At 35.6% G+C, this 16712-nt stretch overlaps 1 protein-coding gene across 1 annotated transcript; it reads left to right on the top strand.

Annotated features, from left to right (window-relative positions):
• Window positions 1-11211: 11211 nt before the first annotated feature.
• On the top strand, window positions 11212-16384 carry LOC105033140 (uncharacterized). Its single transcript, XM_010907816.4, has 2 exons — window positions 11212-11971; window positions 16117-16384. Exons 1-2 carry the CDS (start codon window positions 11306-11308, stop codon window positions 16273-16275), a joined length of 825 nt encoding a protein of 274 aa, XP_010906118.1. The 5' UTR covers window positions 11212-11305; the 3' UTR covers window positions 16276-16384.
• Window positions 16385-16712: the final 328 nt, after the last annotated feature.

Genomic DNA, 16712 nt, shown 5'->3' with positions numbered 1-16712 from the left:
TCATCGGATCATCAAACATGGAGATCGTCACCCATGTATGGTGATAAGATCACCTCATATCATTTGCATGTTGTTTTATATTTATATGCTAATATAAATAGTTATTAATTTGATTTAGATCTATGTCTTGCATGCTATATTGGATCGAAAAATTTTTGAATTCTGCTGCCTCTGATCCGAACTGATCCGATGCGCCACATGATCCTTCACTAGCAATGGTTCCCGACGTTCGGATAGGTCGAATATTTGTAAGACAATACTCAAGAATCTAAAAATATGATTACCGCAAAATTCATCCCTTTGACTTTGAATACTCATGACGATCTTGAGTTTAACTGTCAACCTGATTAGTCATCCACATTGTATTTCAATCTTTTTCAAATCCTGTAACATATCATATAGATTGCCCTAACCGAGGTCTTACTCAATTAAAATATAGTGATGCATCAACTCCTGAAATACGAAGGAGTTAATCCTATCTTGATCCACTCACAAACTTCTCAAGTACTTGACTGTACCCAGTAGCCCTCTGTCACCGTATTAGAAATACAGGTAGTCCGACACCAAAGCATAGTGAGTTGCTTATAAGTCACCGTAGTGATCTCAAATCAGAAAGATACTTATGTCCATATTTTTTGCGAGCTACTTTTGACAGTAGAGTACTCCACAGGTGAGTCACTTGTTCAGTAATGATGTACTCCTATATCTCATCTGTATTCCATACCAGTGTCTCCACACTCCTTGATTATGAAGATAACCAACCTATATAATACACAACGACCTACACTCAATAAACATCATCATTCTTTAATGATATATCATTTGGTCGCAAATAATTTTAAGAACTATTTGATAAATCCTTCTTTATCGGTTGTCATATAGTTCTAAGGACTTTATCATAACATAAGAATTCTAATAAGAAAGATGTACACTTTGTGATGAATTATGTCAAATAATTTTTATTAATTTATAATTCATATATAAATTATAAAGAGCACAATCATCCAACGATTGATTTTAGGACATATTTCTTAACAATTAGAACCTGTCATATGTATGTTGGCAATTGGCAGGATTGTTTCGGAACTTGATAATATGGGACCTATTCCATAGGATTTAAATGCGGTACTATGGATCTACTCCATCAAAATTTAATGTGGTACTATGGACCTACACAGTAGGGGTTAAATGCTGTACTCTGAATTTTGTCATAGAGTATATGTGGCCGTAGTTGTACAGACTAATGAGTTAATAGAATGCTTTTGAAAGGTACAATCATAAGATATTCTTAAAAATTTTAGTATAATCATTTTGATTTTGGTATGTGTTCTAAAATACTTCTAAATATATATGAGTTTTTGGTTTGAATAGTTATATTTATGTTATAGAGCTATAAGTATTACTCTAATTATGAACATTATATTGTTATACTAATTATTGTATCAAGCGTTTATATTGATTACAGTTGCTTGATTTCTTTGATTATGTCTTGGTTATATAGTTCATTTTTTTGATTCCTATGTTTTTATAGAGCTCAAGATATAAAGGAAAAAGGACAGGAGTTGGATTGTGAGATTCAAGCAAGGATCTAGTTAGCTACCTCAAACCAATCTTCCAAATTTTGTAGAACCCTCTCTATGCTACTTTATGTAGAAATATGTAGATTATGAATGTAGTTATTTGAGTATGGAAGCTATGAATATTTTGTTTTAAAATTTGAATTAGTGGATCTTAAATTATGAATATTATTTTGATCATTTTAGTATATTATTGACATCTTGTTGCATTGCATGCTTGTGAAACCCTATCCTGCGTGTTTATGGTGGATTATCATGTTCCTCGTTATGTGCCTTTCAGTTGGGAGTGTGACACAGGGTTTGGAAAAAAAAAACATGTTTGGTGAGTTATTTAAAAAATAAATTTATTTATAATGAAAATGGAAGGACAATCATAATAATATAAGAGTTCCAAAGCTACATGTTACATAAAATATTTAATAATGGAATTTATGATTTAATATCAAAAGACTACATAGATGATACAAGAGAAGTCTAGAAACAAACTTAAAATGGTAGCACTAAAATTGTCATTTAAATAATTAATTCTAGGAAAAAAAATGAAAACTTATATTTTGTTCAATTATATCATCGGTCTAAACAAATTTTATTGTGGAGTTTTTTAAATTGTGGAGTCTGATTCATATTAATGAAGGTGATATATATTATTTTTGCTTAAGTATGTCATAAATTTATATATTTGAAAAAGTAATTGTAAATTAAAAATATATATATGTATTTTTTGAAACTATACCATATTAAGGGACTCCGACGAACTATAAACTTCTAGCTTTTCACTAGTCTTCAAATCCAAGATTAACTAATATGTAATCTTATCCGCAAGCCCATGAAACAAACTCAATATCTTGGGGTTAAAAACGTATCAATGATGAATTTCCTAACTACTATAATAATTGCAAACCGATTTTGCTTCCAGTACACACATTGAGTGCAAAGTATGATGCTGTTTTGGATGAGAAGTAAAGCTATAATTAGTTATCTGATAGCAACGACTACGTTTTATAGTTCATAGTAGCCTGCTTTACTACATTCATCCAAGAGACTGTTAACATTCTTAATGCCTTGGTTGCGCGTTTGGAAAAGAAAAAAAAAATATTAGTAAGAAAAAAAAAAAAAAAAAAAAAAGTATATTTCTTTCTTCTTAATTGAAAGTTTAAAGAAAGAAAAGAAAATTATTTCTGCCTTTCTTGATTGGAAGCAAAGAAAAAAGAAAAAGAAAAAAAATATTACAACCTTCTTTTACTATTATATCCTTAAAAGGAATCCAATAAATCCAAAAAAAATAAAAAAAAAATTATCTTTTAATTTTTTTCATCTTTCTTTTTATTTTCATTGATTTTTTTCCATCTATAAGAGTTCAATCAGATGGGAGACTTAGGTGGGAGATTTAAAGTAAGCCTTAGAATTGAAATGTAATATTAATTTTGATCTTCATTACTAAAATGATAAAATAAGAATTATAAAAGATTCACTAATTCTCAATTCCTTTCTATGCAATTTCGTCCGATTTGGAGGAGAAAAAATTATAGATTTGAGAGGATTTATATTCTCTCAATTTCTCTTCTTTTTTTCCCCTTTCTTTTATAAAAAAAATTACCATATAAGAGAAAATTAATACTTTCTCTCCCATTCTTTTTTTTTCAAATTTTTGACCCATTTACGATTAATTTTAAAAAAATTATCAAAATAATAAAGAGCTCAAACTATTTACGAAAATTCTGCTCAGAAAAAAATCGTCCTTTCAAAGGATGACTTTCTTTGTCAACTCACCAATCTGACCAACAGCTAGAGGCCAGATGGATTAGAGAAATGAGTCGCTGTTATAGCCCAAAACTCTTTTCAGCCCACAAAAGTCCAAACAGAAAAAAAAAAAAAAAAAATAGAGGAATTCTAAACCGAGAAGAAGACTCCCGATAGGAGTCTCCTTCTCCGACGAAATCCGAGCAAAGATCGAACTCCTAAGACCCCTCGGAGTCCTAGGAATTCCTATAAGAAGACCCCCTCTCTTTAGAATCGATTCATCGGTCTTTTCTTCCCCTCTTTCTCTCCGATTTTCCCGAAGAAGAGCCGCGGGCGCAGTTGGTTCCTCGCCGTGTTTTCTCTCCGACGAGGTCCCAGGAGGTCGTGGTAAGTCCTTCACTTTTTCCTCCCTTCCTTCCTCTTTCCCCCATGCGTTTGTGCGCGGTGGCCGGCGACGAGCGTCATCGATTTTTGGTCGGGAACAGACTCTGTTTTTTGGCTTATTTTCCTTGAAATCTCCGGCGCCGGCGATCGGAAATTGATCGCCGGCCACCCTCCTCCGTGATCGGGGGAGTGATTCCCGTCGACCGCCGGCCTCCGCCGCGGCGGCCGTGGCCCGAACGGCCGGTCAAGGCCGAGGGGACACCGGTCCCCTGTTCCGGTGCGGGAAGAACCGAGAAGAAAAGAAGAAAAAAAAAAGAAAAAGAAAAAGAAGAAAAAGAAAAGAGAAAGAAGAAAAAAAGAAGAAAAAAAAAAAAAGAAGAAAAAGAAGAAGAAGAAAAAAAAAAGAAAAGAAAAGGAAAGAAAAAGAAGAAAAAGAAGAAAAGAAGAAAAAGAAAAGAAAAGAAAAGAAAAGAAAATAATAATAATAATAATAATAATAATAAATATATATATATATATATGTATGAACAAATAAATAAATAAATAAATAAATAAATAAATAAAAAATGAAATTGATGAGAGAGAGAGTTTCTCTCTCTTCTCTCTCTTCTTTCAGACTGAACCCTGACTTTCTCTCTCTGGAATTGGACTTTCTCTCTCTACTTTCTCTCTCTAGAATTTTCTCTCTCTAGAATATTTCTCTCTCTTGATGAATTCCTCTCTCTCTAAAGTTATTCCTCTAGGATTAGCGTAGTGGGAGGTCTCATCTGATGATTCTGATCGAGTTTAGAGACGAGTCTGATTTTAAGCGAGATTTTAATTTTGGGATTTGTTAGATTTAATTTTGAATTAAATTAATGTAAAAATATAATTTTGGATAATAGGCACGGAAGAATCTCCTAGAAGTTAGTCGATCTGTTCATTCAGTACTTCGTGGAAGGTAAGTAATGAATCATCTTCTCGAGATATTCCATATTTATTCTGAAAATAAATAATTATTCTCTGAAATTATGCATGATTTATGAAATTATGTTTTGAAAGAAAAATGCTTTTAAAATGTTATGGTATATCGATTTATGCACATGTTTAGTGAAAGATTATGATATATATTGTGGTACTAAGTGTTTTGATATAGATCAGATTTATGCTCTCAGCCTAACTATGTTTCAGTGGGCCCCGTCAATGGGGATTATACGTTGGTATTTGTGGACCCTGCCAGTGGGGGTTGTGCGCTGGTATTTCTGGACCCTGCCAGTGGGGGTTGTGCGCTGGTATTCTGTGGACCCCGCCAATGGGGGTTAAACGTTGGTCATAGTCGAGGCTGTTGAGTTTCGAGTGTTTTGAAAATCGAATCGGATTTATGATTTATTATATGTGAATATTTGAAAATATTAAATTTGCATTAAATCAGCATGAAATATATTTTTATGTTTAATTGCAGCATTGTTCTTGAAAATTATATAATATCTGAAATATCTGGTAGAGATACTTGTTACTTACTGGGCTGTCTAGCTCATTACCTTTTCTTCTATTTTTCAGATTCAGATAATTAATTTCGAGCGTGGGAAGAAATATTGGGACAGAGTTTTTAGAGGCGAGATTAGCATTGTCAACACTTAATTGAACTTAGATCTATTGTCTTTATTGTTTTAGTAAAAAATTTTATTGGATGTAAGACATTTGATTTAATTATTTGAATTACAGTTGAATAATAATTATTTAAATTTATTCCGCTATGATGCATTGATATCGTGATGAGATGCCTTGCATGCTTATGGAGAGAGTTCTTCATGAGTATGCGGCGGTTGCCGCGACCCTCGATTCACGATCTCGGATCGGGGGCGTGACAATTAATATGGTATCAGAGCATAAGTGGATAAATTATGACACATAGAATTTGATATAGTATGAGTGTAGGTGGGTAAACATTAGGAATATTGGGACGTTAGAATATGAGCATCATAATAAACCCATCCTAACAAATAGATAAATGAATCTAATAAGGTTTTACTACTACAAGGTTACCATGCCTCCCCGTAGAATGACAAGAACTACTCAAGGAATTGCAAGAGAGACATCACAACCACGGGATGGTAGCACTCTCCATCTGACCAGTGGCACCCCTCAGGAGGAGGGAGTCGTAGATCCTAATGGGAGTGCTTCGAGAGCACGTCAAGAACCAGATATGGCTCAGTTAATGCAGACCCTAATCATGATGGTACAAGTGCAACAACAAATACAGCAGCAAATGTTTGAACAACAGCAGATACAACGAGATACACAACAACATCAGCATCCACCACCACAACATGGAGAGCAACCAGTACAACGGAACAACATTTCAGAATTTAAAAAGCTTGCTCCTCCAGCTTTCAAGGGGACTACTGAACCTTTGGAGGCTGACAACTGGATAATGGAGATGGAGAAGGCTTTCGCTGTCCAAGAGTGTCTTGATGAAGAAAAGATTCGATATGCAGCTTATTTACTACAAGGAGAAGCATACAATTGGTGTCAGCGACTACAGCGCAAGCATGAACAAGACGGCGAAATGCTTACCTGGGAAAGGTTTCGGATTGCATTTTATGATCAGTATTTTTCTCGGAGTATAAGGATCCAGAAAGAGCAAGAGTTTATTTATTTGAAGCAAAAGGGTATGAGTGTGACTGAATATGAAGCAAAATTTACAAAGTTAGCAAAATTTGCTCCGAGATTAGTGGATGGTGAGCAAGAACGTGTTCACAAGTTTGAGATGGGACTGAGAACTGAGATTCGAAAACAAGTGGTTCCATAGAAATTGACAACTTATGCAGATGTGGTAAACAAAGCACTGATAATTGAAAGGGAAGTCAATGCAGAACGCATGGAAAGGAAAAGAAGGCAAAGAAAGAGAGCAAGATCAAATGATATACAAGGGCAGAATAATAAAAACATCAAAAGATCAGCCAAGGGAACAGTAGACAATAAGACTCAACAGATTGATGGCGAGCCATGCTCCAGATGTGGCAAAAATCATGCAGACAAAGATTGTTATTGGAATACCGGTGCTTGTTTCAAATGTGGACAGAAGGATCATAAAATTGCTAGCTGCCCGCTAAATACTGAAAATCAAGTTGGCCAAAGAACTCATGAGGGACAACATAAGGGTGGCGGACAGATTTCAAAAACCCAGGGAAGAGTTTATGCGCTTACTCAACAGAATCCACAGGCTTCCAATACAATGGTAACATGTATGAAAAATTTCGAGGACGAAATTTCTTTTTAGGGGTGAAGAATGTTATAGCCCAAAACTCTTTTCAGCCCACAAAAGCCTAAACAGAAAAAAAAAAAAAAAAAAAAACAGAGGAATTCTAAACCGAGAAGAAGACTCCCGATAGGAGTCTCCTTCTCCGGCGAAATCCGAGCAAAGATCGAACTCCTAAGACCCCTCGGAGTCCTAGGAATTCCTATAAGAAGACCCCCTCTCTTTAGAATCGATTCATCGGTCTTTTCTTCCCCTCTTTCTCTCCGATTTTCCCGAAGAAGAGTCGCGGGCGCAGTTGGTTCCTCGCCGTGTTTTCTCTCCGACGAGGTCCCAGGAGGTCATGGTAAGTCTTTCACTTTTTCCTCCCTTCCTTCCTCTTTCCCCCGTGCGTTTGTGCGCGGTGGCCGGCGACGAGCGTCGCCGATTTTTGGTCGGGAACAGACTTTGTTTTTTGGCTTATTTTCCTTGAAATCTCCGGCGCCGGCGATCGGAAATTGATCGCCGGCCACCCTCCTCCGTGACCGGGGGAGTGATTCCCGTCGGCCGTCGGCCTCCGCCGCGGCGGCCGTGGCCCGAACGGCCGGTCAAGGCCGAGGGGACGCCGGTCCCCTGTTCCGGTGCGGGAAGAACCGAGAAGAAAAGAAGAAAAAGAAAAAGAAAAAGAAGAAAAAGAAAAGAGAAAGAAGAAAAAAAGAAGAAAAAAAAAAAGAAGAAAAAGAAGAAGAAGAAAAAAAAAAGAAAAGAAAAGGAAAGAAAAAGAAGAAAAAGAAGAAAAGAAGAAAAAGAAAAGAAAAGAAAAGAAAAGAAAAGAAAAGAAAAGAAAATAATAATAATAATAATAATAAATATATATATATATATATTTATATATATATATATATGTATGAACAAATAAATAAATAAATAAATAAATAAATAAATAATGAAATTGATGAGAGAGAGAGTTTCTCTCTCTTCTCTCTCTTCTTTCAGACTGAACCCTGACTTTCTCTCTCTGGAATTGGACTTTCTCTCTCTACTTTCTCTCTCTAGAATTTTCTCTCTCTAGAATATTTCTCTCTCTTGATGAATTTTTCTCTCTCTAAAGTTATTCCTCTAGGATTAGCGTAGTGGGAGGTCTCATCTGATGATTCTGATCGAGTTTAGAGACGAGTCTGATTTTAAGCGAGATTTTAATTTTGGGATTTGTTAGATTTAATTTTGAATTAAATTAATGTAAAAATATAATTTTGGATAATAGGCACGGAAGAATCTCCTAGAAGTTAGTCGATCTGTTCATTCAGTACTTCGTGGAAGGTAAGTAATGAATCATCTTCTCGAGATATTCCATATTTATTCTGAAAATAAATAATTATTCTCTGAAATTATGCATGATTTATGAAATTATGTTTTGAAAGAAAAGTGCTTTTAAAATGTTATGGTATATCGATTTATGCACATGTTTAGTGAAAGATTATGATATATATTGTGGTACTAAGTGTTTTGATATAGATCGGATTTATGCTCTCAGCCTAACTATGTTTCAGTGGGTCCCGCCAATGGGGATTATACGTTGGTGCTTTGTGGACCCTGCCAGTGGGGGTTGTGCGCTGGTATTTGTGGACCCTGTCAGTGGGGGTTGTGCGCTGGTATTTCTGGATCCTGCCAGTGGGGGTTATGCGCTGGTATTCTGTGGACCCCGCCAATGGGGGTTAAACGTTGGTCATAGTCGAGGCTGTTGAGTTTCGAGTGTTTTGAAAATCGAATCGGATTTATGATTTATTATATGTGAATATTTAAAAATATTAGATTTGCATTAAATCAGCATGAAATATATTTTTATGTTTAATTACAGTATTATTCTTGAAAATTATATAATATCTGAAATATCTGGTAGAGATACTTGTTACTTACTGGGCTGTCTAGCTCATTACCTTTCCTTCTATTTTTCAGATTCAGATAATTAATTTCGAGCGTGGGAAGAAATATTGGGACAGAGTTTTTAGAGGCGAGATTAGCATTGTCAACACTTAATTGAACTTAGATCTATTGTCTTTATTGTTTTAGTGAAAAATTTTATTGGATGTAAGACATTTGATTTAATTATTTGAATTACAGTTGAATAATAATTATTTGAATTTATTCCGCTATGATGTATTGATATCGTGATGAGATGCCTTGCATGCTTATGGAGAGAGTTCTTCATGAGTATGCGGCGGTTGCCGCGACCCTCGATTCACGATCTCGGATCGAGGGCGTGACAGTCGCTCTTTGATAAGGTGGCTTTACAAGTCATCCTTTAATAGGGCGACTCTTTCCTTTTTGTGTTTTTCTATGTTTTATTTACTTTCTCCTTTCTGTGTTTTATTTACATTAATTTGGGTTTAATGTCCTCATTTATTTTACTCTTCATTAATTTTAAAATATAAATATAAATAAGTAAATACTCTTCTATTTGGAATCAATAAAAATATCAAAAAAATTAAAATTTTTAAGAATAAAAAGTCAAAATTTGGGTTGTGGTTCAAATTTTTTCTAAACCCGAAACTTCTAAAACTTTCTTTCTTTAAAACGAATAGGTTAAAGGATCTTAAAATTTATTAAAAATTATTTTGTGACTTACTAACATCCAAAGATCAATTATCATTAATTTTAATTTCAAAAAATATATATTTTATATAGCTCTCCACATAGGTGCTAGTTTTCTGATTTAGAAAATATTTAGAATTCGTAACGACAGATAGTCACAAATTATGCCCATCTGGCTTCAACAAATTTTGATAAGATAAGTTTAATTCAAAATAGTTTGATTCAAACTTATCTTGTTAAAATTTATTAAAGTCAGTTGGACACAATTTATGTCTATCTGCCGTTACGCATCCTAAAAATTTTCTAAATAAAAAAACTAGCACTTATATGGAGGACTATATATAATATATTTTTTTTTGAAACCAAAATTAGCAGTAATTGATCCTTGAATGTTAGTGAGTTACAAAATAATTTTTAATAAATTTTGAGACCCTTTAACCTATTCGTTCTAAAGAAAAAAAGCTTTAAAAATTTCGAGTTTGAAAAAAAATAAATTAAAATTTAAATTTTAACTTCTTATTTTCAAAGATTTTAATTTTTCTGATATTTTTATTGATTCCAAATAGAAAATATGTATTTATTTATATTTATATTTTAAAGTTAATAAAGAGAAAAATAAATAAAGATATTAACTTAAAATAATATAGAAGGAGAGAGTCGTCTTATCAAAGGGCGACTTGTAAAGCCGTCCTAGGCGACTCATTTCTCTGATCCATTTGATCCTTAGATGGTGGTCAGATTGGTGAGTTGGTAAAGAAAGCTGCTTTTTGAAAGGACGGCTTTTTTTCGAGCAGCATTTTTATAAATAATTTGAGCTTAGTATTATTTTAATAATTTTTTAAGTATTTTATTTTATTTAAAAAAAATGATTCAAAAAATTTATTTAATGAAATAAACATGCTTCCTGATATATTAATATGATAAGCTTATTCTGTAAGAAAAAAACCAGAAAATGCAAATGACATCGCCACCAAAAAGCTCTGTTTTTGAAAATTTACTTTGGTTTAACCAAAGTTCAGAATTTGAAAACAAGCTTTTAAGTATATTTGTGCACTAAACCAAATTATGTGCCCTGCATTTGTTGCATACATGTCTTTTCATAAATCAGTATTCCATTAGCAGAAGTATAAAGTTTACTTTTCCAAGCCCGGATTCAAAGTCTAAGATTCATTGTTTAACAAAATATAGTTTGTTTTACGTAGTAAATTGAATATTATATTTAATTAAAACAAAACTGATGGTATTTAAATAAAATAGTTGACTGCATACATCATGAAATAATAGTATTAGAAAATATAATTCATAATGACATGTTACCTAAAATGTAAATATAAATATAATAATATAATATATAATAAGTATGTAAATTGCATCAATTGTTTGTGATTAAATGATAATGTGAACGATTTTTTTATAAACATTATGAAATATGAAATATAATACCGGTATATAATACAACAAAACGTAGAATATGTAACTTTGCAATATACTCTTGTCATGCACACAGAATATTAGTTATCATGCTATTATTACTACAATGTATTATATAATAAGGCATGCTCATATTGATTTAGCCATCGAATGTGGGATAGAAATGAACAACCGGATCTAGGGGTAACCAGACCGCGTGGTCATCAGAATACCAAAACCCTAGGGTTCCCTTCCCATCCCATCACAACTATAAACCAATCCAGCCCCAATAGCAACCTCTCCTCTATCCTCACCTTCCTTGCCGCCGCCCTCGCTATCGCTGCCAGCTACGTGCCCTAATTCTTTCAGCCACAGATCGTCATTCATGGCGGAAAGAGGCGGAGACAGGGGCGGATTTGGCCGCGGCTTCAGCCGGGGCAGGGGCGACCGCGGCCGCGGCCGCGGCGATCGCCGCGGTGGTCGCCGGGGGGGTCGGCGCGACGAGGAGGAGAAGTGGGTACCCGTGACGAAGCTTGGGCGTTTGGTGAAGGAGGGTCGGATCCAGAGCCTGGAGCAGATCTACCTCCACTCTCTCCCCGTGAAGGAGCACCAGATCGTGGACACCCTCCTCGGTCCCCAGCTCAAGGATGAAGTGATGAAGATCATGCCCGTCCAGAAGCAGACCCGCGCCGGGCAGCGCACCCGCTTCAAGGCCTTCGTCGTCGTCGGCGACGGCAACGGCCACGTCGGCCTCGGCGTCAAGTGCTCCAAGGAGGTTGCCACCGCCATCCGGGGCGCCATCATCCTCGCCAAGCTCTCCATCATCCCCGTCAGGCGGGGATACTGGGGGAATAAGATCGGCAAGCCCCACACCGTGCCCTGCAAGGTCACCGGCAAGTGCGGCTCTGTTACCGTTCGCATGGTGCCCGCCCCCCGTGGCGCTGGGATTGTCGCTGCTCGTGTGCCCAAGAAGGTGCTGCAGTTCGCGGGGATCGAGGATGTCTTCACCTCCTCCCGCGGGTCCACCAAGACTCTCGGCAACTTCGTCAAGGTCCGTGTTTTTCTTCTTTTTCTTTCCATTAGAATTATCTTTTTTTTCCTGTTTACGAAAAGGTTTGTATTTTTAATTTGTTATGCTTTTATTTTTTACTTAATTATCATGTGAAATTGTTAATTTGCTGTTTTGATCGATTGCAAGTACGTTAGATGGAACAGTATTATAAGTTGTTTTAACCAAATCTAGCAGGAGTTGGTTAATGTATTTTTCTTTTTGTTACATGTGTTTGCATAAATAGATTCAAAAAATGATTAAAATTGTAAATTTATATTTGGAATCATTTCTCTTGTTACTCTGCTCATTGCTTTAGTTATTTTGTTTACTGTTACAATCTATGTGGATGTATCTTCTTCGAGGGAGCCAGCTGTTCGCTGTTCTTCTTGTTTATTTTGAGTAATTGTTGAGTTGGTTTTGGCATATGGAGTTTCAGATTTCTGGGAGTTGATTCGTTATTTTTTATGCCATATTGATGAGTTCTTCCTACTAAGATGATTATAAATGTTATATGCTTTTGATTTTGATCACTGTAGTACTCATGTCGAAAAGGCTGCAGGGGAGAGATGCTCATTTGAATGTTAGGCATGAGTCCGTTGCTGTCTATGTAATTTTGCTGTTACTTGGTAGAGGCATGAAGTCAGTTATATGTTCCTTTTTCTTTCGTGCGCGAGGACCCATGGGAGGATCAAATGGGTTAGAAGAGGGCTGAAATTGAAAGTCATAGTGAACCTATTCTTATATTTTGACCTACCTTTAGGTGGTGAGGGCTGCATCTTAATTGCCAAAACTTATATCGTAGTGAACATGCAGGTGCATGGATGCAAGCTGATGTTTGGTGGTTGAAAGTCACCTTCCTTGGCTGCACAGCCTTAGGGTCATTACAGGAAGCTTTTCATTTTCTTTCTTTCGAGAATTGTTTTGCAGATACCCAAGGCCTTTACTTAAGTGGGTTTACTGTGAAGAGGCAAAGCTCTCAAGCGTCTGTGCTGAACATGTACCTGAACTAGACATGCCATGTGCAACACTATCTAGCGCATGGCATTGATTGGCATGCAAAAGTGTGTGGCTTTCTTTAGTGGTGTGCTACTCTTGGATCGTCTATGTTATGCATGGTTATTTTGTTGCTGCTTAGGCCAATTTAAATGTCTTGCTAAGTGGTTAAGAATTGTTTTTTGAAAAAAAGAATAAAGACTAGTAGTGTAGAGTCTTGCTTCCAATAATCATGACATGTATGTATATTGACTCATTTTTGAAGTAATGAGGTATGCAACGATATCATATTAGTACATGGGCAGAGATGGACTATTAAATAACTAAAATTGGGACAAGTAAAATAATTGATAGTGGATGAATAAAATGTGTAACCCAAAAGTAATGTTCTTAATATATTTAGACAAATAATATAGAACAAGTTAATCTCCATGTAACCTCATCCTATAAGCTGTGTATTTTAACCATCTAAACTTTGAAAGAAATAATAAAAATTTGGATCTTCCTAATGAAGAAATAGCAATGAATGTTCTCATCTTGTTGTGGTAGCCCAAATTTGTTGATGTATGATGGTTCATGCTCATTTTCTGGCTGAGATCCTCAGTTTGGCTTAGATATGTAGGACAGGCTAGTGGTAATGCTATCCTCACACTTAAAAAGCCAGGCCAATAAGCTATGCACGGATATGGGTATGGGATATGCCTACAACCCAATACAAATACATTAATGTGGCAAATCTTGAAAACACAGGGCACAATGTGGCTATGATATGTCAAATGATGAATAAATAACATCTGCAAAGCATTGGGAGTTAGCAAAATAAAATAGTCCCCGCTATACATAATAGCATCAATATCCACAAGTCCCATTCATTTAGTAATCACTTGAATTAATAGGATCATAATCCATACTCCATAATAGTTTTTACATCACAAACTCCAAAATTAACGTTCATCGGTAAAAGGTCATCATTCACCATCAAAGAAGAAAGAAAAAGCCCTCCTCTTTATCATTAGAGGTTTTGAGAAGTATCTCAGGTATATCCAGAAAGGCAGAAAGTATTTAAAGTCTATTCTGAAATTTTGAAATTTAGTACACTTGAGTATTTGACATTCACATTAAGAAAAACAATTAGCGTCAAACAGGCATCCTAGAAGTGTCTAACAAACATCAGTGTTCGATAGATATTCTGTATGAACATGCTATGCAATTTGAAGCATCCAAGCTTTCTAGCCATTAAGAAACAATGAAAGCCCTAAAACAAGGATTTTAGTCTTTAAAGGGCAAATATTAAGCCTACATGCACGGTTTATGCTGTGTATATTGAACTTGCATGACCCGTTACATTCTGATGCAGCTCAGTGTGAACTAGCATGATCTGTATGATAGTGTGCACTGTATGGCATGCCTGTCTTTTACTTGCAAGGTCAATTCTGTACGGCACCCTCGCATGCTGTAATCCATGGATATTAGGAAATTTGAGAACTCAAGGAGGATAAAGATGCAGTAAGAATTTATTTATTTATTTGTTTATCTTGGTTTTTTTTTTCATGAATTAATATTCCATTGGCTCAAGTATTTTCATCTATCATGTTGAACATATGCTGTGATTTTTAAGTCTCTGTTTGTCTTAAGAATTTTCAGAGGTGTTGTGACCTGAATTTGGTTGCAAATTAGATTCAAAGCCATGTAAATCTGAAAGGAAGTTCTGGATAGCAGTAAATCATTGTTAAAAGTTGAATTTTTTTGCTGCTCAATGAAAACCCATTAGACATGAGAGTTCTTAAGGGGATTGTTTTATTGTTATTTGTCATGATGAAGGTTATTGATGTAAAGCACAGATATCTAACAATAAATATTGATGCAATGTCCAATATTTGCTAAAACTTTGAAGTAATATATGTGTGCTTTTCATCATCTTTGGAAGCAGAGAGATGCAAGGAGCTGTGTAGAGTTTCATTTCTTAGTACCATGACTAAGAACAAATCCTTCATCCCTTTTAACTACTGTAGATTCTTTAAAATTCAGAAACAAGATTCAGCAGCATGACTGTACATTTTTTGTTATGTGCATCTCCATGAGTTTTTTTAAGAAAGTTATAGAAGTATTTTTTTATTGGAAATATATTGAGATGTACAATCATAAAAAGGTAGCTTTTTTGCGACCAACAAACCAGCCAAGTTGTTTGATCTACATTCACACTCTTTAACCTAACCATGATTCAATAATTCAATATGGTACTTCCTACAGTTTCCTTCCTGCTCACAAGGTAGTTTACATGATTACCTAATAGTCATCTTCAGTTTTGAGTGTCTACTAAATATACCTTCCTTTTTAAATTTCATGTTTGACTGTTTCTTGTGTACACGTTCATCTTTTTGGTAATGTATTACCCTCTTTAAATGGATATAGGATGCACAAGCATCAGTGGTCAATCTTAACCTACTTTACCATCCACTACTGTTATATGTGCTGTTTTTATTCTCAAATGGGACTTGGATTCAAATCCATTCTGCAAATAGCCTATTGTTTTCAATGTCATTCTCGCAACTCGCAACATTTCTTTCAAATGGTTGGTGGTGTCTCATTTGTTAGTCTCAAAAGAGAAAAATGGTTATGTTAGTGATCTCCTTTTTTGTGTGTATATTTGGTGCTTTGAGCTGGCAAGGGCTAAAATTACCATAATATTTTCCAAATTGCTAAACATAAGAAGCCGCTGGGAAGAGATCTCAGATATCTACCAAATTGCTAAATGTAAGAGGTCACTGGGAAGAGATGTCGGAAATTACTGTAGGGAAGGATAGTCTTGCAGCAAGAGGCCTATGGAGATGGGATAGGGTTCCGATCAGATTGCAGTCATGTTGTGATACTGGTAATTTGGCAACCCTGATTTTGCATGTCTAAAAATGAAAGTGTATTTGTCCTTGTTTTTGAGCTTGTGTGGACTAGCTCTCTATTCTGTTTGTCACACGTAGGAACATTCCGTTTTCACGTGTCATTCAGTTATGATCATTTCCTGGTATCTCAAGTACACATCTGCAGTCTAACCTTTTTTATTTGAGCTCCTTAGTTGATACTTCTTTCCAAAATTGTTATGTGAATCTATGTCACATTAATGATGAATTAATGATGCTTGTGCTGATTGCTTGCAGGCTACATTTGATTGTCTGATGAAGACTTACGGGTTTCTGACTCCTGACTTCTGGAGGGAGACTCGCTTCACCAAATCTCCATTCCAGGAGTACACCGACCTTCTTGCCAAGCCAACTAAGGCAATTGTTCTTGAAGACGCCGAGAGAGTGGAATCTTAGGTTTCTGGGAGTTGATGTTTCTTGCTTATCTTTTGCTTAAATTTTGAAACTAGTTCATATGACTCATTTACTAGGCTTTGACTGTTAATGTTTGCTTTTGTGCTACAAATTTTCTGTTGTTCATGACAGGTCAATGCTATTTTTTTTTTTTTTTTAAGGTTCCTGATTTATATGCATGTGATCTTTCAACTTGTGATGGTATTCGAGGCATTTAAATGGAAATAGATTTTGGCTTTTGGTTTTGTGCCTTTGCTGAGTAGCTGGAGGCTTGGTGAATGGTGACAAGATTTCAGTTCCTTGATTGGTTTTGGATTAAAAGGGCAGTGCTTCTTCCAAGCGCCACTCATTCCCCAGCGAGTGCGTGCCACTCCCCGCTGGTCTATGGGATCGGTGGTTCGAGGGGTCGCTCCTCCATACCATCTCATCAATCACACCAC

The sequence above is a fragment of the Elaeis guineensis genome, chromosome 13, assembly GCF_000442705.2.
Source record: "Elaeis guineensis isolate ETL-2024a chromosome 13, EG11, whole genome shotgun sequence".
In the NCBI taxonomy this organism is placed as follows: domain Eukaryota; kingdom Viridiplantae; phylum Streptophyta; class Magnoliopsida; order Arecales; family Arecaceae; genus Elaeis; species Elaeis guineensis.
This window is presented reverse-complemented; position numbering and strand designations above follow the sequence as displayed.

What these genes read in the sequence shown, in the direction of transcription:
- LOC105033140 (XM_010907816.4), top strand. Translation starts at nt 11,306, where the DNA reads ATGGCGGAAAGAGGCGGAGACAGGGGCGGATTTGGCCGCGGCTTCAGC. An exon ending in CTCTCGGCAACTTCGTCAAG is followed by an intron (nt 11,972 to 16,116) that starts GTCCGTGTTTTT and finishes GATTGCTTGCAG; the next exon opens with GCTACATTTGATTGTCTGAT.